The sequence below is a fragment of the Triturus cristatus genome, chromosome 3_2 (assembly GCF_964204655.1).
Source record: "Triturus cristatus chromosome 3_2, aTriCri1.1, whole genome shotgun sequence".
Classification (NCBI taxonomy): domain Eukaryota; kingdom Metazoa; phylum Chordata; class Amphibia; order Caudata; family Salamandridae; genus Triturus; species Triturus cristatus.
Genome location: NC_140584.1, coordinates 618,590,078 through 618,615,672, shown reverse-complemented (window position 1 = coordinate 618,615,672; position 25,595 = coordinate 618,590,078). Strand labels below are relative to the sequence as shown.

General features: G+C 42.6%; 1 protein-coding gene across 2 annotated transcripts in view; it reads left to right on the top strand.

The window, feature by feature from the left end:
- The window catches only part of LOC146857835 (uncharacterized), a 346,446-nt gene that overhangs the window by 83,496 nt on the left and 237,355 nt on the right, over nt 1-25,595 (top strand). For both annotated transcript variants that reach the window (XM_085648523.1, XM_085648522.1), the window contains exons 2-3: nt 2,586-2,638; nt 3,976-4,080. In XM_085648523.1, coding sequence (XP_085504649.1) covers nt 2,627-2,638; nt 3,976-4,080 — 117 coding nt within the window. In that variant the 5' untranslated portion in view covers nt 2,586-2,626. The remainder of the gene's footprint in view (nt 1-2,585; nt 2,639-3,975; nt 4,081-25,595) is intronic.

Here is a 25,595-nt window from a genome sequence, read left to right as displayed (position 1 = left end):
GTTTATAGACCACTTTGTGTTATTAACCAATCACATAATGCTTTACTTTCTTATGTAATTTTCTATTTGTTTTTATTGTCATGTGACCAGAAATGTGTGTTTCAAATGCCTTTCTAATGCTTGTTAAACGGCATTGCTGCAGACTAGCTCATTTTTCTACTTCTTTTTTTGTTTTGGTAGCATTGTGCTACATTAGTAGCCCAAATTGTATTCATACCAATAATTATCCTCCTTTCAAAATTAAGTTGTTGTTATGATGTTTTTTCCTGATGGCCAATCATCTAATTCTTTACATATTTGTTTGTCTGCCTCTGTGTTCCTTATTCTTGTATGTGAGAGTATGTGCAAGATGGTTAAGGTTGGTTGGGCACAGTTACAATTTTTGTGCCAGACACCATGCTAAAAAAGGTATTGGAAATGATTTAGGTCTGAAAGGAGTTGAAGTCACAAGGATTGGTGAAAGAGGTTTGAGATGGAACCAGTTACTCCCTCTACTTTCCTCTGTTATTAGTTGTGACTATCACTTCTTTATGGTTATCAACTGTGGTGACAATGATATAGGACACTTACCTGGAGTGAGATTGCAAATGGAGATGAAGGAGACATTTCCATCTTAATGTCTATGTTTCCGAACATCGAACAATCAAAAGGTGATGGCAGCAATGCTTGCAATAAGTCTAACCACTGGCAATCACTAGGGGTAGCAGTCCAACCCATCATTCTTTTGCCCACCATGTCACCTCAGTTTGGAGACAGCCATATCCATATCAGTCTTGACCTTGCTCCAATCAGAACAGTCCAGCTGGAACTACAAGGCCAGGTCCTCCCTGAACCGGAACACAAGCAACCCAAGACCTTTTGTATGTTTCATGCACTGCTTTAAGTGGCATGGGAATGCCCAGACGTGGATCCCGTGTCCACTGTGTCACTGCAACCAAGCTATATCTGGCTGATGAGCCCAGAACTAGGGCAAAACCAGTCCTGGGTTGCTTGTGTTCCAGTTCAAAATGGAATTGGTTTGGCAGTTTGTGCTGGACTGTTCCCATGAGTAGCAGGGTCAAGATTGATTCGCATGTGGCTGGGTCCAAACTGAGGTGGCTTGGTGAGAAAAAGAACGATGGGTTAGGATGCTACCCCGAGAGATTGCCATTGCTTATACAAATTGCAAGCATTACTCCATGCCAATCACCTTTTGTGTTTTTTATGTTTCCGAACACATATTTTGTGTACTCAAATATTTGTCAGAGACAAAAGTGGAAGTTGTGTACTGTAAATGCTGCTAAGTTTGAAAAGTCACTAAGACAAGTGACCAAGTGACCAGCATTCCTTTGCGATCATAAAATGTCTTCCATTTTTGATTTAAATATAAAATATGGCAATGCAGCATTGTTTGGTCCTGATAGTGTTCGTTTTTCAACCTATGGAAACCATATTTTTATTTCAAACCTAAGAACTTGGCTTGTAAAACAGATATAAATATGTTTATTTAAAAAAAACAAAGGCTCTTTTAAGTGCCACCGTATAGTGTGTCTAATTTTATTTTGCCATATATTTAAAAAAAAGTTCGATTTCATTAGGCATTGGAGTACTTTCTAGATAATTTTGTGAATGTACTGCGGTACATCCTAAACTTTTGTTTAAAAATATAAATCAATAAAAATACTTTTCCCTAACTCTACAGACTTTGCTGAACTGCCTCATTTCTTCCTATGTATTAGAAAAATAGTAGTAAGCTATATTTCACTTAAAAACACAGAACAAAGACAAAATGTGATCTAAACAATATGACTGCCTTTTCATTTTGCAAGGGCTTTTGTTAACCGATAATATTGTGTTTCATTATTGCTGTGTACTGCAGTATACTGTGAAGGTAACCGCAGAATATCGTGGCCCAATACATCACTAAGTTTTTGTCTCTAATTACTTGAAATCAACTGACCAAATAAAGATCTAATAACAAAAAGGACCCTTCCCACACATATTTCTGCCAAATTTTGTGTAAATCCGTGCAACTATTTTTCCGCTACATCTGTCTAAAAAGTCTATGGAAAATTGATTGGTGGAAGTACGTGTTTTGGGACCCTTTTTTTTTCTTTGCACACCCTTAACTAATCACCACAAAACTTTGCATCATATACCAAAGCAAAAAACAGAATAAGTCTGCAAAGTTTTGTGGAGATTCATCAAAGGGTAACCACGTTATTAGCAAGCAAAAATCTAAGGAATTCCTACCTCTTCGAATCCTAACTATAACTACCACCACTCTGTAATACACAGATACACACGCACCCCCATACCTTGTCTTATGTACTGCACCTAAAGTTTCAGATGCTCCTGCTGACATAACTTGTTTTTTAGCAGTTGGCAGCTCTTTTGAGTTGAGATCACACTATTTTAAATACCTCATATAATATAGCTACAACCTTGTTGTCACACAAATGCAAACACATAGCCATACATTAGCTTGGAAGCTATCTCACTGCCATTGCAATGCCACTGATGGTTGGGAAATCTCTATTTCACACCTCACAAATTTAAACGACTAAGATTTGCCCCGGTTAATGATTATGTTTATTTTTCAACAGACATGAAAAAGTATTGATGGTTGTGAAGAAACTCAAAGAAGATGGGTCAACAGGTAATGATGCTATTTTATGCATGCATAACTATGAAATACTTTAAAACTTTCTCAATGTGGGGGGAATCTGTTGTCTGAATGTTGGTACTCATGCTGTGTCTGGAACCACTTGAAAGAGTTTTAATACAGTTTCCTTCACCCTCCACTTGTAACCCAGAGGAGAAGGATATTTCTGAGCTGGCCGCCACATCTCTCTTCTGCAAGATTCTACATCTCCTAAGTAGGGTCTCCACCATGTGCCTTTGGATGGACTTTTGAAGATACCACCCCACCCTTGTTCCTCTAGAAGATTCCCTATTATGTTTATATATGCTCATTTCAGGTGCTGTCCAGGCTACTGTACCTTGAAGCTAGATTCTAGAATCAAATCTAGACAGGGACAACTGGAGAGCGGACAAGGAGTACAGAAACCTTGTACTGGGTTTTTGTAAAATAAATAATTGTTCTCAACCGTGTGCTAGTATTTCTACATTGTCATCCTGCATTTTCTCTATAAGGTGACACCCTGTAATTTTATAAAGGCACACCCTACAGCCCCGGAAGTTCTCCCAATAGACCCACATATAGCCTTCTCTGGAAGGGCCCAGGCTTTGCTGCTCACCTAGATAGCCAACATTTGAGTACTTCTGAAGCTCTCAACATGCATCTAACCTCCAAGGTCTCGACCTGGCAGCCTTCCATCAAGGTCTGTTCTCTAACTTCCTCCTGAGGGTCTCAATCTATACCTCTTCTGGAGGGTGCCCCAAACGACCTTCTCTGGAGGGCCTTCTCTAGAAGATTGAATGCTTGATTTGCAGAAGGCATTCCTAACTCCTTTGGTAGAAGGTCCTCATATGACCTCCTCTGGCGAGTCCCAGCCTAGATGTCCTCTAAGAGGTGCCCACCTGTCCTCCCCCAGATGATCCCAGCCTTAAATCTCCTCTGTATGGGATACATATTAAGCCTCCTCTAGTTGTCATCTATATTGAACACCCATTGGAAGGACCTTGCACTTCGATTCATAGGTTCACTGCCCTCAACTTCTAAGGAAATTTTTTGAAAGCTACATAATCATTCTTGGGAGGGTACCCCTCTTAGCATTACCCATCTCTTTGTGATGCGTCTCCCCGACATTTTGTGGAAGCTCTCCACCCTTTACATTCTAGGCTGAAAGATCTGAAGCTTACACATTTTCTGAAGTCAATCTGTATGAAATACTCAATGTTAAAAGCTTATGCCTGGATCCTCACTCCTCTTGGCAGTTAGAAGGGAAAGGGGCAGCTTCTGTGCTGGGTGGCTCTCATGTATCTCTGGCAATGATCTAACCAGTTCTTGACAAACGTCTTTGGGCTTTTTAGAGTGAAGATGATCCACAGTGGAAAGATGAGGAGCAGCAAATATTTGAGCCACTTTGTGAGCGTCTCCTTTGTGCAGTGTCCCTTTTGCAGACCAGTCTTTCCGAGGTAAGGCTATGGATGCAGCTTAGAAATCTCAGTGTTCGGCCTCAAGTCTAGAACTCTGTACCCAATCTCAAGTTTTCATGCTTATCTTCAATTCCTTTAAACATTTCTGCTTAGCATTGTATTTTTGGCTGACGGTCTTCTTTGCATCATTATAATGCGAGTGAAAGGTGATTTACATGAATGTATGTCTTACTGCACTTCCTGCCACTCAGTGGGAAGTCTAAAGAAGGTCTAGTCTAGGAGGGATATTGGGTTACAACTCGTGGAAGAGATCAATGAAATATAGGGAATTTAAAAGTTTAGGTCCTTTGAACCAAAAGCATAATTAAAGAGTTCATGGCTTAAGAGGATGACTCTGAATTTTAGAGTGGAGAGGCATAGCTGGAAAGGTATCAAGTGATGAGACAAATCATTTTAAAAATGACTGGGGTTTCCACTGGGAGCAAGTGCAGTTTCACCAGGACCTCGGAGAAATGATCTCTTTTTCCAATGCCTAGAACTCAAATTGGCCCCTTTTCTTCACCTTCTGCTCTTCTACATTGGAGTGTCCCACATGAATCCTCATTATTCCCTTTGTTATTCAGCATTTATGTCCATCCTTTGTTCATTGATATGCTGACAACACTCAAAACATCATTAATTTAAGAGCTCTACAATAGGCCTGCCTACCTTTGTACAGCAATTTCTGACTGGATGAAACAAAACTACCTGAAGTTAAATCCTGTCAAATCTCAGATTCTGCCCTTAATCAACAAAGTCCATTGCGGATGCAGCCTGTAATGGCCAAGTAAACTAGGAGATTGTCCAAAACCAATTCCATCTCTTAGAAATTTGTAATCATACTTGACTCAGGACTGAATTTGAACCAACAGATTAGAAAGATTACTCAAACGTATTTTCATCAATTGCAAGTAGTACGAGGCATTCTATCCTTCCTATGTTTTACTCACAAGATAATGGTAACAAATGTGTTTGTCCACTTACATTAAGACTATGTCAAGTGTGCTACCTAGATCTTCCATCCAAGTCTGTCTACTATCATCAAAACATCTAAAATACCCTGATCAGATGAGTCTTTAACCTTAAAAATATTTGATTCGGTCTCTGGCTACATCAAACAAATTACATTGGCTGCTGAAGAATAAAAGAATTATCTTCAAAATATCTTGTATGATGTTTAAAATCTACCATGGTTCAATACAACTGCTCTGCACTTTAGATCTGCCAATGGAGCCAAATTCAAGGTGCTCCAGCGGGAAAGGGCAAATTTACATATCCTCCCTGCGTCACAGACCCGACGTCACACTAACTCATTCACACACGCATTCATTGGTGGGGCCCATAACACCAACACTCATATGTCTCACTTCGAATCTGCACACAGGAGGAAAGGAGCGCTGGATATGTGGGGTACCTTGCTACCTATTGGAGGAAAATCTTTACATTATATACATTATATACATTAGTACCTATAGAATCCTAACTTTAACATCAAGGCACTCCACCACTTGGTCGATAGACCAATTAGTTGGACTGGTTGATGGTGATTTAGAACCAGCTAAACACATTTAAAGCATCGGAACCTTTGATTAATCAATACCTTATTAAAAAGAATCACAAACTCAATTTTTGTAAAGCAATGGTAATTTATCTAATTAATTAATTTGTTTTCTTTGGCATAATCAAGTTTCAATCAAATCAGAGTTTTCAATGAATATCTTGTCACAGATTTACATAACATTTATATTTACCTAAAATTTTGACACTGACGACCATTTCCAGAAACCCGTCAGCCCTGCATACATCAAATCCCTTCTAGTGAAAACGTCAAATCAAACCCCAGACTAAGATCCAAATGAGTCCGGGAAAAGTTATTTCGCTGTGCACGACACAGTCCCAAAGGTAGCCAAAGGACCAGGCAATCGCGCTATCAAATCGAACTCCACACCAACAGTCACCATTGGAGAAATAATACCAACTCTTTTCTGCTCCTAAATCCCCCCCTTTTTTATATCTTTTCCCCTTACTTCTAGACCAAATATGCAACAATTTTAAAGGAAGAAGTGTTCTGATTGGCTAAATCCCCCTGAATTTGAAAGAAGTGGTGACTTTCCCAAGAGTTTTTGCTTCCCATGGGACAGGGTATGACATCTCCCAAAATTGTAAGTTTTCCTCGGGTTCTCAAGCGAAAGTTCCGAAGTAACAACATGTAGACCTCCGGGTACAGGTTGCTATTGTATTTTCAGTCATTCACACTAGCTGAGTCCTGGCAATCCTCCACGTTCCTATCCTTGACAAGGAACACGTAGTCTCGTGGTTAGAGGTCGCCTGGAGATCTTCAGAGTCATCCGAGTCTGCGCAGTAGGCATCGCGCTCAAATGACGGTGGCCACTTCCGAACTCCATTTTGAATACTGCGGCCTGGTAGGCCCAAATGCCAACTTAAGCAAAGATAAACATAAAAGTAATTAATATAAGGAAATGAAGATTCTAATGTTTAAACCCACACTAATCCCAATATATATTAGTATTTGCCTAGCTCACAGCAACTTTTAAAGCAATAATACTCACCATTCCGCAATACCACGAGCACAAAACCATTACAAAGGCAACACAAATCATGCAATTCTCTATTTTAACACATCCTACGGTTAGTTTGCATACCACAGTTATTAATCTAAATTATTAGCCATGCAATTAGCATTTAAGTCCCACGTGTAATTTGTGTTTATTAAGGTGCATATGTTGATTAATAATAACACTTCAAACAGTTAATACAGGTTAATATTTAGGATGGTTACGTAATTAGTGTTTTGTCATGCAAATAGAGAAGGTATACAAATGTTTGCTTTACCTGCTCCACCAATCCCCCCTTTGGTGATTTTTAATATCACCACAAATCCCACTAAATTTCGTAATATTTTGTGGAAATGATTTCTCAGTTCTCTTACTCCGTTATGTTACATCATGGTCTCACCCATTTCAAAGAGTCGGTATAAACTGATCCAGCGGTAATTACCTGGTAATTTCCCTATTCAAAACCTCATTACCTATTGTTTACCGCTGTAAAGGGTGAAATGATGGACCTTTTGATGATCGTGTTTCACCAAACAGGAGACTTTACATAAATATGAAAATTAAATGCAATCAATATTTAAGGCAATAATGAGAGTGGTGAGTTATTTTATTTTTAAGTCAAAAGTTAAGGTTCTCTGACTCTTTATTCATTAGTCAAATATCAATCAGGTTACAGAATTGAAAAATAGGAAAAATAGGATTAATACAGAATATATTACAGTCTACATATAAGCATCTTATATATAGGAAGGGAAATGTGGCACAAATTGTCAGTCAAAACTCTTAAAGAGTTTCTAAGAAAAAGAGTAAGTCTTGCAAGGTTAATCAATAATTAATAATGGCAAAAATCTCCCATAAAGAGAAATAAATGCATAGGACAAATATATCTTTTCAAAAGCAGTTAGTTAAAGCATGAAATTTTAAGTTTAGCACCTAAAATCTACCCTGTTGTGATCGTCTCTACTCTTTCTCGCTCTCCTCCTCGCTGTGCTAGTCTGTGTCTCTGTCTCAGGCTGCAAAATAGCCCCTACAGACGCAGTCCCTCCTTCTCTCTCTCCTCTCCGTCTCTGTGTCCAGCACAGAAACTGGGCCTGGCCCTCAGAAAAAATTAGCAAAAAAAAAGGCACTCCTCCCACTTGTAAGCCATATTTCAAACAAAAGTTCACATGCTCGGTCCTCATAGCTGATCCAATCAGAACTTCAAGACACATCATCTCCCCAAGGGATGACTGGATACGTCCTTAATCAGGCGTGTTCTTGTTCAAATTTTAGTCTTGTGATTTATGAAAAAAAAATGTGTGCTCTTCACTCCACGTTTAAACAGGCTACAAAAATATGCAACATACTGAAGGTCGAAGAGACGGAAACAGGAGGGCGTGATTTATTAACAAAGCCCTTTCATTGAAAGTTGGTAGGGAAGAGGAGCACATTCCATTGTAATCTTCAAGGGCAAAACTGGAGTAAGCTGAGTCCACTAAAGCAAACTGAAATCACGTTGTTTTCTGTAAAACTCATTTCAGCACATTTCTACTCTTGCAAAAATACATGATGCCATTTTGAAAGTACAAATACATTTTCTAAATTAATGTGCATTCTATAGTGAGATTACATCTTGATTAATCACATATAAACATAACTGCTCAACTAATTGAGCATGTTTTCACATGAAAGCACCGCTAAACTGAAGCATTCTGATCAGGCCTTATGTTTTCATCTTGCTTGCGCCACAATCTGCGTGCCGTTTAAGAAATCATGTCTGCAGCCTTTTGTCATATAATAATGCATACATTTTATAGGTGAAATCTGAGCTCCATCAATTCACCCTTTTGATAAATATCAAATCATTGTACCTCAAATGATTTCTAAATTTATCACACTTATTTAATTTCACATGTTACATTTGTTTAAATAAAACACATCATTAGTTGAGTCAAATATATGTTTTTCTCTACCTAAAATATTACTACTCATCTTTAGTGTTCATTAGCACACTTAATTCACACAGGTATCTAAAAGAAAATCCTACTAAATTAGTATGTTCTTTATCACTGGTTATTACAAAAGCTGAGCATACCTCTATTTCTAAGGCCACTGAAATTTGGTCTGTAAGCAGATCATACATGGCCAAGCTCAAAAGTTGTAGTGCAGATTTCTGTAAGTAGCTTCTTGGAACAGTTTGACAGTTCTCATTTATTGTTTCAGCAAATTTTGGCTCCTTGTCACCAGCTTGTCATCAAGGTGGCTCATACAATGTGGCATCCTGTGCTTTTTCCATGCATTTTGACCACTTAGGTGCTGAAAAACTCTGACAGAGCACCATCAATTCCTTGCACTTTTCCAATCCAAGCCTTTCACTTTTATTTTCACTTTGATCAGATTCAGATGTTTCAGCTATGGTTGCAAATTATTTTTCAAGGGTCCACTGTAAACCTTTTTGATTCCCTTTCAGACAGCTTTTTCCTACCTCCACTCGTAGGCCCACAGCACTAATTTCTTCTTCAGAGGCTGCATCTGACTCTTTCACCCTTTGGACACCGCTTTCATGTTATGTTATGTTAATTCCACTTGTAATGCGCTCGGCTACTCAAGAGTGTCCCGGCGCGAACCGGAGGGGGGGAGAGAGACAATCAGGCAAAAAGGAATGTTTTAAGATTCTTTTTAAAAGCTGCGAGCTCCTGAGTAAGGCGAAGATCAAGGGGAAGGGTGTTCCAAGCCCTGCTGGCTCTGACCACCAGAGAGCAGCCCCCAGTCCTCTGGAGTTTATAGCGAGGGACCGAGGCCAGGCATAAAGCCGATGAGCGCAATACCCTCGCAGGGACATAGAAGGAAAAGCGCCTTTGAAGGTAGAGCGGGCCCTGACCGTGAAGAGCGCGGTGGGCCATGACCAAAGATTTAAATTTGATCCTGGCCGCAAAGGGTAGCCAATGTACAGAGTGCAAGTAAGAAGTGACACTCTTCCTAGATGAGATACCTAGTAGCAGTCTGGCAGCCGTGTTCTGGACCACCTGCAGTTTCTTAATCATATAGCCAGGAGACCCAACGTACAGGGAATTGGCGTAGTCTAGCCGAGATAGAATCAGCGCACAGGTCACAGTTACTCTGGCTGCTTGCGGGAGAAGAGGAAAAAAATTCCTAAGGGTTTTGATAAGACCAATGCAGCAGCCGGCAGTTTTCTTGATATGGGTAGAAAACGAGAGATTCTTCTCAAACCATACACCCAGGTTCTTGGCGGGCCGTCCCTCCGAAAAGGGAAGAGGAAGCTCCTGAGGCCACAGCTGTTGACGAAAGTCAGTCGGAAAAGTGCCAAATAGCAAGATCTCTGATTTCTGCTCATTACCCTTGAGCTGAGCATCTGCCAGCCAAGTGAAGATGGAGCGTAGGCACTGTTGTGCGGCAAGGACCGAACTGGAGGCCTTATCCCACGTAAAGAGCAACGGGGTGTCATCTGCATAGGCCAAAACCTTGGCACCAAGAGCTTCTGCCAGGTGGATCAGAGGCGTGACATAAATGTTAAAAAGCAAAGGGCTAAGGGAAGAACCCTGTGGGACACCCGTAGTGATCAAGTGAGGGGAGGAATGAAAAGGAGGGAGCCAGATCTGCTCAACCCTTTCCTCCAAAAAAGACCTAAGACAACCCCACACGGCCCCAGACACACCAATCTCAGCGAGACGGGTCAGCAGAAGGTCGTGTGGGACCGAATCAAAGGCCGCCGAGAGGTCCAGCAGGATCAAAGCTGCTCTGCCCCCAGCATCCAAGCATGTTCGAATAGCCTCTACAACCTCAACCAAGACCGTCTCAGTGCAGTGGCCTGCCCGAAAACCTGAGTGCGCTGGGTGTAAAAGAGCCTCCGTCAAAATCTTACAGTTGTTTGTGCACCACCTTCTTACAAACTTTAGCAATAGCTGGCAGGAGAGAGATGGGACGATAATTGGCCGGATTGAGCGGGTCCAAGGAAGGTTTTTTTAAAAGTGGAAGAATCTTAGCCTGCTTCCAGACCTGAGGAACGGCCTTAGACTGTAAAGAGAGGTTGATAATCAGATTAACCTCAAGATAGATGCTATCCGCTACCTCTGCTAAGAGTCTGGCAGGGCAGGCATCTGCTGGAGATCCCGATTTAAGCCCTTTAAGGATTTTAAGAGTTTCCAGGGGGAGGACAGGGATAAAAGCGGACAGTGAGGTAGAAGGAGCTACTTGGTCATTCCGCGTCCCTGCCAGAGCACCACTGTCAGGGGAGAAAGAGGCCTGAATGGCCATGATTATATCTCTAAAAAACCCAGACAGGGTATTCCACCAATCGAACGAAGAAGGTGTAGCACTTGTTTGGGCCAGCGGGGAGGTGAAGCTCTGGACTATGGCAAAGATTTCTTTAGAATTAATCCTAGCCGCATCAATGCGGGCCGCATAAAAATGGCCTTTAGCCGCAAAAATGGCGTCATAATAAGTTCTTTGCATCGCTCTAAGTCTCGTTTTTGCCTCAGGGCAGTAATTGCTCCTCCGCCACACCCACTCCAAAATTTTGCATTCATGTTTAAGTGCTTTAAGAGCAGGGGTAAACCAGGGTTTAGAAGGGGAAGCTCTGGCCGGTCTAATGGGTCGACGGGAGGTGATTGAGTTCACTGCTCTGGACACCCAGCCCGTAAACCCAGACATACACTCCTCCAGACCCCCAGACATTACAGGCCTGGCTATGTCTAAGGCCTGAGCAAGTTCCCGAGGGTCAACTATCCCCAGAACAGGCTTCGAAAAGCCAAGCACCCGGGCCTCTGCCCTGGAGACTGTCCAGGAGAAGTACGATATATAGTGATCCGACCACGTCACTGGGAGAGGATCTTTTACCAAGATAGGGAAATTGGAACAAATAGGGTCCAATAGATGACCAGCCCGATGAGTAGGAAGGCCGACGTGCTGGACAAGTTGAGCCGTGTGAAGATTATCCAACAAGTCGGTCACCTCTCTCTTGTCGGGCATATCCAAATGAAAGTTCAGATCGCCCAGCACCAGGTAATGAGAGAACCTGACCGCCCTAGAAGTAAGGGCATCTCACCAAGCCTGGAGAAAGGAACCAGAAGGTCCCGGTGGCCGATAAATCAGGGAAGCCCCAAGTGTAAAATGGGCTGACAAGCGAACACTAAAGTCCAGTACCTCGCAACCGGCCCAGTCCTGTGAGTCACCCACAAGAAGATCCCAGCAGTCTTTATAAATAACTGCAACACCTCCTCCTCTTGACCCCTGGCGATCAACTCTCCGGATCCTATAGCCCATCGGGGTCGTCAGCGCGACTATGGGGGCGGCGGAGGGATCATGCCAGGTCTCAGTGAGGAACAGCATGTCTAAGGAACCATCCTCCAGCAGCCCATGAACGTCAGCATGATGTTGCTTTAGTGAGCGGACATTGATAAGTGCTGCTGAAAGCTGCACAGATTTAACCCGCTCATTAGGACTAGGGATTATGTTAGAGGGAGAGGCACAGCCCACCCCTAGCTGGAAGCCGCAAGAGCTGCAGGCTCCTAAAGGTCTCTCTGTCACCTCCAAGGAATGAGGATGTCGACAGACCGCCACATCCAGGCCCCTGAGAGCAGCATCAGAGTATACCACACGACCAGTGGGTTCTAGAGGATCTAGAGGTCGCGAGATAGCCTCTCTGGCGCTGGCATCTGAGTCAGTTTCCACTTTTTGCTTTTCCAGTGCCACCTCAGTTTTCTCTAGTGCTGCTTCGAACTCTGTGTGTTCCCTTACAGCTTGACTGACCCTCTTCTGTGGACTTTTGACCACTGCTGGCATCTTTTCTTGAAGAGGAGCTGTTTTATCAGGGGGACACAGGACCATATGTGTGTGTGAGAGGCATGCACCCAATTTGGAAGGCCACCACATTTCACAACAGTCTTTGCCAGGATTATTTGGAACTGTCAGACTCTGTGATATAGAGAGTGCCACTAACCTGGAAGCCGGGTACAGCGGGAACGATGCTAGACAATCCCCTCCCCTAAGAGGCAACACCTGCGCGCAGTATGTGTCTCACGACACAGGTGACACCCCTACCGGGGAAAGGGAAAAAAGGAACAAAGGAAACAAAAACTGCGTTGCCTCCAGACTTTGGAAAGGAATGAAGATAATGGTGACGACCCTTCTCTCCTGCACTCTACCCCAGTGCCCTGTAATGGAGACACAACATACATACATTAGTTTTCGAGTTAATGTACCTCCCAGCCCCCCCCCCCTACTGTTCGGTATACGTTCGTTCACTTACATGTGTGGGTGCAGAGCGGAAGCGTGGAGCAACAGGTAGTTCACAAAACAAAGAAAACCATCAAGGCATAAACGCTGGCACACAGTCTTGAATATAACTAGAAAATGATACTTATCGTTCCAACGAGTATCCAGCAGTTCTCTCACTACTGAAGGAAAGCGTGATGAAAATGACGGGGGAAGCGCCTTCCAGGCACTCCCACTCTCAAGGGTCTTTGGAGTAATCCGGGCGAAGTGTAAGTTATAGTTCCCAGCGCTATCATAAGCGCGCGATTCTACCAGCAAGGCAATCCCTAGTCCAGATTCAAACCACACCTGAAACAAGCTCTATTGTATATCAAAACAATGCCCGAATCACGGGTTCTCCAGTCTCTATCCTGGGCTGGAAGCCGCCCACTGCGGTGAATAGGTTCAGTGCGCCGACGAGACACGCTCGGGGATACTGAAGAATCCTCCACCTCACTTCCGCATCAGAACCTCAGCGGCAGAGGAGTAGCGGATTGAGCCTGGTGCACGCGCAGCTCTCGCACTCTGAAAAGCCCGCAAAACGGTTCACTGTGATTGCGGGTATCGCGGTGGCCTTCTGTAGTGCCTTATCGAGTGTCTCTCAGCCAGGAAGCAGGTTTGTTGTATTCCAACCAAAGGTGCGGGAACGACTTGTATCCTCAGTAGCTCTAGGGGAACTCGAGTGACAAGCACTGATTCCTATGGGGGCGGAGCTTATATACTTAACGTGATTTCCTCCCCAATGCATCATGGGAGATGTAGTTTCTAAGCCCCCGGTCACACAGATCATCATGTACCTGCTCTGTGGCGCCCCCTCCGCTGGGTCATGACAGTACCCCCTCTCAACCTTCGTTGTTTCGCCAGACCTCCTGGTTTAGAAGGGTGTTGTGCATGGAAACGTCTCACAAGGCCTGGACAGCGTAGGTTGCCCTTTGGCTCCCACGACCTATCTTCCGGCCCATACCCCTTCCAATCTACTAGGTAGTGTATCTGGCCTCTGCGTACCTTGGAATCTAAGATAGCATGTACCTCATATTCTTCCTCCCCATCTACGTCTATTGCTGGGGGTCTAACGGGTAGGCGTGTGCTTAACCGGCAGGGTTTCAGGAGTGACACATGAAACACCGGGTGAATATGCCAGGTGGATGGCAGCGTGAGTTTCATAGCCACGGGATTAATAATCTTGTTTATATGATGGGGACCTATGTATTTGGGCTGCAGCCTACTGCTTCCTTTGAGTCGTAGGTTTTTTGTGCTCAGCCAAACTTTATCACCAACATTGTATGCGGGTTCTGGGGAACGTCTCTTGTCTGCCTGTTTCTTATCTCTTGCTCTCGCTTCTTCGAGGTGTGTTTTAACCGTGTCTAAAACAGATTTGAGATGTGCGTGGTGTTCCTCAATTGAAGGGAGCCTTGAGGTAATGGGATGCTCAAAGGGCAGCATGTTTGGATGGAACCCAAGGAGACAGTAAAAGGGAGAGCACCCAAAAGATGAATGGTTGGCGTTGTTGTACGCAAACACAGCTGTCCATAATAGTGTACTCCATTCGTCGGCGTGCATCAATGTGAAACACCTGACATATTGCTCCAAGGTTTGATTGAGCCTTTCTGTTTTACCGTATGTTTGAGGATGATAGCTGGTGGATAACCGAGCATCCACCTTCATGATCCCACATAGCTCCTTCCAAAATCTGGAGGTGAATTGGGTCCCTCAGTCCGTGATAATGACGGCCGGTACTCCATGCAACTTTATCACCTGTTGTAAGATGATCATGGCTATTTCTGCAGCCGTGGGTAACTTGGGGAGAGCAAGGAAGTGGCCCATTTTGGTCAGATGGTCTATGATTACCAGAATAGTATTGTTCCCAAGACTAGGAGGCATTTCCACTATGCAGTCCATGGAAATGGTGTGCCAGGGAGCTGGGGGTCTAGGTATTGGTCTAAGGAGACCGCTGGGTCGTTGGTGTGTTGCCTTTGCTTGAGTACAGATGGCACAATCTGACACGTAGGTGGCTGTGTCTTGTCGGAGGTTTTCCCACCAAAAATATCGTAACAATGCTTGTTCGGTTTTCCGACTCCCTAAGTGACCGGCTAAGGTGGTGTCGTGGATCCAGTGTAACGCCTGTTGTTGCAAAGGCCCGCTAGGAATGTATAGTTTTTTATCATGAAACAACAGTCCTTCTTTGAGGGTTCTCTGTTGGGGTTCTTCCTGGACCCAGGCTATTGTGTCTATGGTGTGTGTTTGTTGTTTTACCTCGGTAAGGAAGAGCTGGGTGGAGACCAAGGCCATTGTCTTCGTACGGAAGGTTGCTTTTTGTAAGATTATAGGAGGTTCTTCTTCTCGGTATCTGGTGTGCACGCAGGTAAGGGTCTGGAAAGCACGTCTCACGACACAGGTGACACCCCTACCGGGGAAAGGGAAAAAAGGGACAAAGGAAACAAAAACAGCGTTGCCTCCAGACTTTGGAAAGGAATGAAGATAATGGTGACGACCCTTCTCTCCTGCACTCTACCCCAGTGCCCTGTAATGGAGACCGCAACTTACATACATTAGTTTTCGAGTTAATGTACCTCCCAGCCCCCCCGCTACTGTTCGGTATACGTTCGTTCACTTACATGTGTGGGTGCAGAGCGGAAGCGTGGAGAAACAGGTAGTTCACAAAATAAAGAAAACCATCAAGGCATAAACTCTGGCACACAGTCTTGAATATAACTAGAAAATGATACTTATCGTTCCAACGAGTATCCAGCAGTTCTCTCACTACTGAAGGCAAGCGTGATGAAAATGACGGGGGAAGCGCCTTCCAGGCACTCCCACTCTCAAGGGTCTTTGGAGTAATCCGGGCGAAGTGTAAGTTATAGTTCCCAGCGCTATCATAAGCGCGTGATTCTACCAGCAAGGCAATCCCTAGTCCAGATTCAAACCACACCTGAAACAAGGAACGCTTCGAGACCTCGCCCGAGGTCCTAGTGTCGATCCTCCTTACTGCGCTCCAAGCGCTGGAAGGGAGCCGGTTCACTGATTCCTCTCAGCGTCTTTTCGTCCCCCTCAGCGTCTGAGCCTCAAGTAGCGGGCAGACACGAGCGAGCCGAACCGGTGTCGCACGGCTCTATTGTATATCAAAACAATGCCCGAATCACGGGTTCTCCAGTCTCTATCCTGGGCTGGAAGCCGCCCACTGCGGTGAATAGGTTCAGTGCGCCGACGAGACGCACTCAGGGATACTGAAGAATCCTCCACCTCACTTCCGCATCAGAACCTCAGCGGCAGAGGAGTAGCGGATTGAGCCTGGTGCACGCGCAGCTCTCGCACTCCGAAAAGCCCGCGAAACGGTTCACTGTGATTGCGGGTATCGCGGTGGCCTTCTGTAGTGCCCTATCGAGTGTCTCTCAGCCAGGAAGCAGGTTTGTTGTATTCCAACCAAAGGTGCGGGAACGACTTGTATCCTCAGTAGCTCTAGGGGAACTCGAGTGACAAGCAATGATTCCTATGGGGGCGGGGCTTATATACTTAACGTGATTTCCTCCCCAATGCATCATGGTAGATGTAGTTTCTAAGCCCCCAGTCACACAGATCATCATGTACCTGCTCTGTGGCGCCCCCTTCGCTGGGTCATGACAGGAACAGGCCTTTCCATTTCACAGCATCTCTCAGATCAAAGTTTTGGCACCATTCATTATGTAGATCTTGTGTAGCAGCTGCAATCTGGTGAGAAACTGCACGCTCCATCTCAGTCAGACCTTCACAGCAATGGCTAGTCTTTTCATCAGTGTTTTTCACAAGTGCATTTGCATGTCCATCTTTATGCCACTTTGGTGATGCTAAAACACAGTCTTTTGCAAAGTGTAACTCTGTGCTGCCTTTGTGTTGCTTTATTATGCTTGAAACTTCAGGCAGATAGCTACAATCCACTCCTTGTCCAGTCTGTGGTTCTGCACTCATCATCTTTGAGACCTCATTATGATCTGATTTTAGAGAAACTGGCAATCTATACCTGGGCATCAGCTCTTGCAATAACACATTTGGGACCAACAGGATACAATATGGTGCAACTGAATTAGCATTTCTCTTTCCCAGGACAACAGTGACTCCCAATTGAGAAATGATATTGCATGTTATGGTAAGGGCTATCAATCTCAAATTTTGGGCTGAGGTAACTGCTGACAGCCATGAAACTTTGACAACATAATATATAGGAAGCACAGCATGTGCTGCTATTAATGTGTCATTGTTACCTTTCAAATATGGGCCATCTACAAAATGAATGGGCTGAATCAGACGTTCATCATTAAAGTGTAACTTTGGTTTCAGGCAAAAATTCATGACATTTAAACATTTAGGTTCAGTTTGATCACAAACAATTTCATTTGCTGTCAGTAAGCTAAATACATTTGAATTTAGACATCTCTTGGTCACAGTATTTTCCCAAAACAACTCCACAAAGGAAGCAACCATTTCAATATTTGGGAATTCCATTATTATAAACTCACTCTTTTTATGACTGACATCTACCACAGCTACTAAATTAAGGCCGCTGGGCATTTCTGTGACGTTGGGGTCAAGGGTCATTGGGAAATACATCACAGACCTTTGAATAAATTCATGTTTTTGAACAGGCACTGAGAGAGCGCAGCCCTCCCTCTCACTGCACATCGGTGTATTTTCTTTAAAATAAACTTGCATTCCTAGTGCCGGGGCGCGACACTTTTTCACTTTCAACTCTTGGAATGTTTTTGTGCAATTGTTGTCCAATGGAAGCGGATCAGACACATCCTTGTGTTTCAGCCTCAGTAAAGGCTTAGCCACTAGGGAAAGGTTTAGCAACCACTCTCTACAGCAGCTAACCATTCCCAAAAACGTCCTGACTTCTTTCTAAATTTGAGGTGGATTCATCTGGTAAATTATTTCCACTCTCTGTGGTGACACCTTTCTACCTCCCTTTCCAATTATGTGTCCCAGACATTCATATTCTTTCTGACAGTACTCCTCACTAGCTTCATGCAATGGCACTGTGACATGAACTTGGCAAAAATCAATAACAGTAAGCCATTCTTCAGCACATGGAATGTGAAAAAATATATTGGCTGGATTCGGTACCATAGGACAACATGGAAAATTTACGCTATTAATCTCCTGCTCTAATCTGTTCTTTTCATTTAGTTTCTGCGAACCTTGGATCAGAAAGTTACATAAACTTCCAATCAATTCCATCAAAAATCCTTTTATTGGTAAAATTCCTGCAACTGATGCTGTTCTTGAATACATGTCATCTAATTCTAATTTGAATAAGACATGCTCTGCGCATTTTATTAATCTGACATCCTTCTCTGTGAACTCTTATTTCTGTATTTATTATTGCTTTCAAATCAGAAGGTAATTTTCAACTGTCTTTTCTGAAAACAATGCTACAGCTTTCTCTTGTTGGGCTTTTTTAAAATGTACATCCTCATCAGGAATCTGAAAATTAACAATATCTGGTGTACAGTAATCTGTGCTGTTTAATTTGCAAAACAATTGTTTTCCTGTCAGGCCTGAGTCACAAAAAATAAATTGGTAACTTTCCTGAAATGGGCCTAGTTGTGGTGCAAATTCTTCTGAAATTGGGTTTGTAATTTCTTTGTTTAAAACTTCAACTAAGTCTCGACCTTCCACTGCTTTCACAATGGACTTGGTAAATTCAGAATTGTTAGGGTTAAAACTCTCATTTTCAAATACAGTAACCTGTTGAACTGGGTTCTGATTTTGTTTCTGGAAATAATTCACATTTGCCCTGGACAACTTATTTAAATTAATTTTAGCATTTTCCATATTTTGTAGGACCATTTGGGCTTGAAAGATTCCTGCCATTGGTACCTGTTTCTGAACTGACATTTGCTTAGCTGGCACCTCTTGCACCTACATTTCTCTCTGTTTTTGCACATTTCCATCTGCTGCATCATGTTTAAATTTAAATGTCTTCTTCCAATGCTCAAATCTGTCACAAAGATGGAAAAAGGACACTTTTTCCAGCAGTACAACATCCATACCTGAATTTGCACAAACCAAAACACCTTTATTTCCATCCTGTGGAACACCAAATATTCCTTGAGCACTTTTTACCTCTGCTTGTGAAACATCACCCTGTACCACAATTTAATTCTCTGCAAACAGCTTGTTCTGAAAACGTTTCTGTGCAAACCTTCTCTGTACCATCATAGGTTTTTCTTCAAACTCTTTTGGCTTCATTCCCTGTCCAGCACAATAGTAACCTTCATCCTTCAGATGCCATTCTATCAGCTTTTGCTGTATGTGCACACTGATCTGATCAGAAAATATTAAACCAATAACCAACTGAGTCGCAAATAATCTTATGCTAGTGGCATCAGGACATACTCTACCACTGTGTTGCTGAAACATTAAACACACACTTTCACAAAACTCATGAACCAATTTTAGCTCCTGTTTTGTTCTTTTAATCTGTACCCAATTAACATGTTTTGCTGGCACTCTGTGCCATTCAGAAAAGTAATCACTGCTTCATCTTTCTCAACAACAAGAGAAAATGATGGGGCATTCATGCAAACATTTTTCACTGTCTCCTCACCTGGCCTTTGCACCGCAACTTTAGATTCAAACCATAATTCAGTTTGCATGGCAGTGTCAAAAATCATTTCCAAATTAGTACACAACTCCTTTAAAATTTCGATAAATCCATCAACTTGTGGGTACCACAGCATAAGTTTGTCTCTCAATTTCGGGAATGTGTTCAGAAATTCTGCAAGTTCACTTTTGTTCCGTGGCACATGAACATGCACCTCTCCCACCATTTCTCTCAATGAGCAAGCAAAAGCTTCTCCCTCATTCTGCTTATTATTTTCCTGAACTAAATCTGGTGGTTTCTTTTTCTTATCCAGTTACCTTTCTAGGTCTGGTGGTTTCTTTTTCTTCTCATGTTTTCTTATGCACTTGTCTCCTAATTTCTCAAATCCATTGCATTTAAAAATATATTTTGTTTGTGCAATTGCATTCCTGAAGAACTCATGGTCTTATTTGCTTCGTCATCCATATGTACCCTGAAACTTTTCTGAAGTGGAAAACTTCCTGAAACATTAATTTCATATTTTTAAGCCAAATCGGTCAGTCTACCCTGTGTAGTTACTGCACATGTATTTGTTTCCTTACTCAGGGAAATTAATTATTTTTCCTGACACTGGTTCATATTTCCATGACAGCATGGACTGTTAATTTGCTCATGTTCAAATTTTGAATTTAAAACACTAATCTGTTTCTCTTTTTCGGGGTCTAGGTTAATTTGTTCCCCCATGCTTTCTATCTATTTAATTACTGCTGCTTCCTCAAAGCAGGTTTGAAAAATCTCAGCTCCAAATATATTTATTTTATCCTGGGCTGTGGGTGCTGTAAACACCATTTTCCCCACACCTTTCAGTGCTTGGGCTGTCTGGGGTAATTTATGTTCAATGATCTGTGAATTCTGAGATTCTAAAATAAACCCTGACATATTTACTCCTTCTACAGCTGTTTGAACCTTTTGAGTAGGGACCATATTAATTGGGACAGTCATAATGTGTCTAGGGACTGTCTGTGCATCTGCAGTTTGTAGTTTTTTCACTGAGTCAGTCACATTTAAAGCAGTGACACCTGGAGGTATCACTGTCAGTGCTGAATCAACAGGTAGTGGGTCAATCTGAAATGTCTGCACATTTCTCTTAATCTGTGCAGTAGCCACTGTAGTACTTACTGGTACACTATTTTCAGTATTTTTAATGGGAACCACATAAAGTGGCGGACACTCACTTAACAATGCATCCATTATTTCATCCCCATTATTTATTTTAAGCTTTTTATCATCATTAATTCCCTTCACCTGCATCTGGTGCGTTACCTTTTTATCCTCACTTGCTTTGTCTCTTGCTGTCTTTTCCCACATGCTTAAGGCCTCAAATTGTGCAGCTCTAGAAGGTGTCTTTATTTCACATAACACTTCCCTTAATTTGTCAATAACTTGCAATTCAAAAGTACCATCTTTTGGAAACCTCAAAGGACCATCTTTTTCAGTAATCTTGCACCATTGGTGAACCCATATACATGAATTTTGTCACATATTGGTAGACATAAAATGCACAGGTGTTCCTTCAGGAGCATCACCAATAAAAAATGAATTTTTGACTTTAACTCCTAACAGCTTCTTTAAACCTTTAAACAATTCCATTTCTGCAATATTTTAATGCAATTTATTTTCTCCAGTCGTGCCACAAGTGACAGTTTCAGTCCATTTAACTCCTGCTACTGACCCCTCCTTTACAAACAGGACTCACTACACACCCACCCTTGGTGACGTCAGTTTTCCTCCTGCTGCTAGCCCTCCCTTTACAAAATCTTACGGCAATATTTTTCTGAGTTTCTTAATTAAAATTTGGTTAGTAACAACATAAAAACACCACCAATGCCTGTTTCGCTAAACCAAAGGGATAGTTTTGTCCATTTACACAAGAATTCTGTATTTCCAGTAGGCAGCGTTTACCTCTACCCTACCACAGAATTATTCCGTTTCGCCGATAAAGTAGCACTTCTTACCCTTCTACCAAGCAAAAGGCTAACCGTTTCTCTGGGGATAAAACACATGTGGAGACTACAATGCTCCTGAGAATTAAGGCCAGAGTTTCACAAGAGAACCTATTGCTATTTCACTCACACACATTCATACGGACAATGTTGTCCATTCGCACAAGAATTCTGTATTTCCAGTAGGCAGCGCTTACCTCTACCCTACCACAGAATTATTTTGTTTCGCCGATAAAGTAGCACTTCCCTCTACCTTACCCTTCTTACAAGCTTTGGGGAGACCTGTTACTTTCCCAGGGATAAGCGTAATCAGAGCTCACAATTGACTCCTGTTCTTAGGGCTGAAATTTCACAGGTGGCCTTCGCTATCCATACACCACTTTTACATGGAAAATATCCCTAAAGATAACACACGACGATGTTATCACTTTGAAATCAGACAATGCACTGTGCGACTTCACTTGCCACACTTTTCCCGCTGCCTGCATACAGGGCAACCAACTTCCTACTTCCCGGAAGTCTTTAAAACAATTGACAACATAAAACGCTACACAAACTCAACATAAAGTGTTAAACATAAAATCAATAATCAATAAATCTGTCCTATGAAATGACCAATTTAATCAATACAAAAAATAAAAACATCAAGTCAAAATGAGCAAAATTTAATCACAGTGAAAACCCTTACTATTTTTCAACACCGCAAAACACATACCTGCAAGCACATTAACAGCATTTCACAACCCTATTAATACTCACACCACTCCAGCAATTTCCTTCTTGCATCACATTTCCAGTACTGCTTTGCCAATCCTCATGTTCTGAGCACAGGAATCAGGACTTTCATCTAACTTGGGCAATTAATTTCTAGCGCTAGGCATTAAACTAACTATGCTCCTTTTGGTGATGGCACTAACCTTAACTCTGCTACCAAAGGTTTCCCATTTCAGTTCCAAGAAATGGTGTGGCAGAGGACTCAGGTAATGGAATTCAGTGCCTCTTGCGGTCCGCTCTCAAGCCACACTACTAAAGTTCAGTCAAGAGTTAAAGACTTTGGATGAACACTATTAACATCTAAACACCAGATCTTCAATAGACTCTGCAACTCCCCATTTCAAAACTGCTTAGTTCCAAGAGACTCCTTTGGATTGAGAGTGGCTCTTTTCAAAACACAATCAATAAATAATTATCAAAGCTAACGTAGTCCATTGTAGAGCTTACTAATGGGCCTACCACAATATCACTACTCCTTTTGGAGTAATGATTATGAGATGCAGAGTTTTCCATAATTTAGGAATTCAATTTGGATGTGAAACTGCTACAAAAAGAATCCTATTGGCTGCTTGGAATTACACAAGATTTTCTATTAGGGCTCCCTGGTGTGTTGATTTACAGAACAGAGCAGAGGGCGTTGTGTGCAGTCCATGGCAGCTGTGCTATATCCAGTAAACCTGAGTGTCAGTCATAACTATAACATCTATTTTCTGTAACCTGTTGAAGGTGTAAGGCCTTGTTGGACACTTAGGGCCCGATTACGATGCGGTAAGAAATGTCTCTGACCGTCGGTCAGAGCCATTCTTACCACATTGTAATCTCCTGTTTGGAATAATTTCCGACCGACCCATTTTGATGGAGTTGGTCGGAAATTATTCCAAACAGGAGTTCTGAATGGCTTACGACAGGCTTGGAGAGCCCGTCCGCCATTCGGAAGGCCTTCAGCAATCCCTTGGCCAGCTCTTTCCGGCTGAGGGATTACAATGGCAGTTTCCCACTGCCTTTCTTTGCCGGCCTTTCCGACACAGAAAGGCATTGGGAAACTGTCTTTGGGGGGCCCCTGCAGGGCCCTCATAAGTGTAAGGCCACCAAATGGTGACCACCTTGAGCTCCCTGCCACCGGTTGCAGAGATGAACTGCACCTCTGCTCTTCACTGTGAGAGCATGCAGTCCATTCGGAATGCATGCTCCGATAGCAAAGTGTAGTATTGCGACCGAACAGGGTTTGGTCGCATCCTAATAGCTGGCCTGGAATCAATGACAGGAGGTCGTTCGGTTCCATTTCTAGAGCGATGTCGGATGGACTCCGGTCCGTCGACATCGCAATCGGACACTTAGAATCAGAAAAAGGGAAACAAACAATTTCTTGTAAAACCCATTGGGGAGGAGGTGGTGCACAGGGAATGGCTGCTGTCTTCTTGGCTCCATAGGCCTCCTCTGATCAAGGGCCATGGGAAGAGAAGCTAAGGCCATTTACTTCAACCAAGGCTGTGGGGAAAGGAGAGCATCCATAAGGGAGTCAGTGAGATTGGACTAGACTTTAGTGGAGCCTGGTAAGACAAATAAATTGGCTGTGACAGAATCTCCGCTGTAGAACAACGCATGAGCTAAGATGACGCTAGTGCTGCCCTGAGGCCTCAGCTGCCTCAGCTCTCTCTGAATGTTAGAAGGGTGGACCAGATTTATACTGAGAGTGGTGACACCCCTTTGTAAAAGAGTGACTAACGGGTACCTATGCCCTTCCATGGCATACACGTTAAGGATCTCAGGGCATGGTTGCTCTTTGTGACCAGGGCAGGTGTACTGGGTACATGCACTTTTTAATTTGAAAGAGAAAGTGTAAGCACTACACAAGCCGAGTGCAGTACATTTAATGGGCAAGTACCACCATTTCTCAGTAGCAAAGGGAGACTCTGGGATAGACCTGCTCTTCTGTGAACTTGGGAGTGGTCTTTGATGATAAACTGAATTGTGTAAATCAGGTCAGCACATTGGTCTCATCCTCATTTCACATCTTGAGGGTGATCACAAAGATACTTCCTTTCCTTCCATTAGATGCAAAAAACTGTTATTATAGCTTCAGTCCTGTCCAAACTCGATTATTACAATGGCTTATAGTATATAGTATCTGAATAAACTACAGATTTTACAAAATATGGCAGCCAGGTTACTTCTTGGTATTCCTAAGCTTAATTCTGTCACCCAGGCTATACATAAACTACACTGGCTGCCAGTCAGGAATCACATTAAGTTTAAAGCTCTCTGTTTAGCCTATAAGGCATTACATGGCATCGGCCCTGAGTTCCTGAGGCAGGCGTTCGTTTGGTATCAACCCACTAGTAATCTCAGATCCTCAGGGGCCAAGCAAACAGTGGTCCCCAGATTTAAGACAATGAATTGGGTGTAGGAAGAAGCTCTATTATATGTGCAGCCAAGATCTGGGATCTTCTTCCACTGCACATAAGAGCCCTACCCTCCTTGCTCTCCTTTAGAAAGGAGTTGAAAACATGGCTTTTTAATAACTAAGGGTAGCTTCTTAGTTGTGTTCGAGCAATGCCAGCTCCATGACATCTCCGGGTGCTTTACAAATCACTTTAACATAACATATTTTATGCACTGCTCTAGCCTGCATCACAGTGGGCCATATAACTCTACTCCAGCATCTTAAAAAATGTGCCAGAATCCTGGAAAGGCTCTGCAATGGTGTCAATCCTTCTTGTCAAATCAAAGTCAACAAATCAATGTTGGCTCATCTTCACCATCACAAAAACACTATGTCAGGTGTAATCCCACAGCAATCCCTCTTTTGTCTCATTTCCTATTAAACATATACCTGAAAACAACGGAAAAGTTGATCTCTCAGTTCCAAAATTATGCGTATGATACTCAACTATATACCCATGTGGGCAGTCTCAATGAGCAGCATGTGATCAAATCATTTTCCAAAGGAGTTTTTGCTAAAATTACTTTTCAAAAACAACTTGTAAAATTGGGTTGCTTTCCCATAACAAATTTAAAAGCACATTCTATGGCACAAATTACGACATTTAGCCTAAAAATATTGGCTAAGAATTTGACAGCAGTTTCAAAAGTAAGATTTATTAGCTATAAATAAAGAACATTTTGTAAAGACTTTTAGAAAATGTTTGGTTCCATAAAAAATGTATTTACAATGTAAAATCTGTAGAGAAAATACAAAAAACTATTCAAAACAGCCAACTAATCACTTTAATGAAAATAAGTTTAAAATGAAATGCTTTGAAAGTATATGTATTTGAAAAGCTCTGCGTTTGGCATGATGCAAGGCTGCTTAACCCCTTCGACGCTCATGACGGAACGGTTCCGTCATGA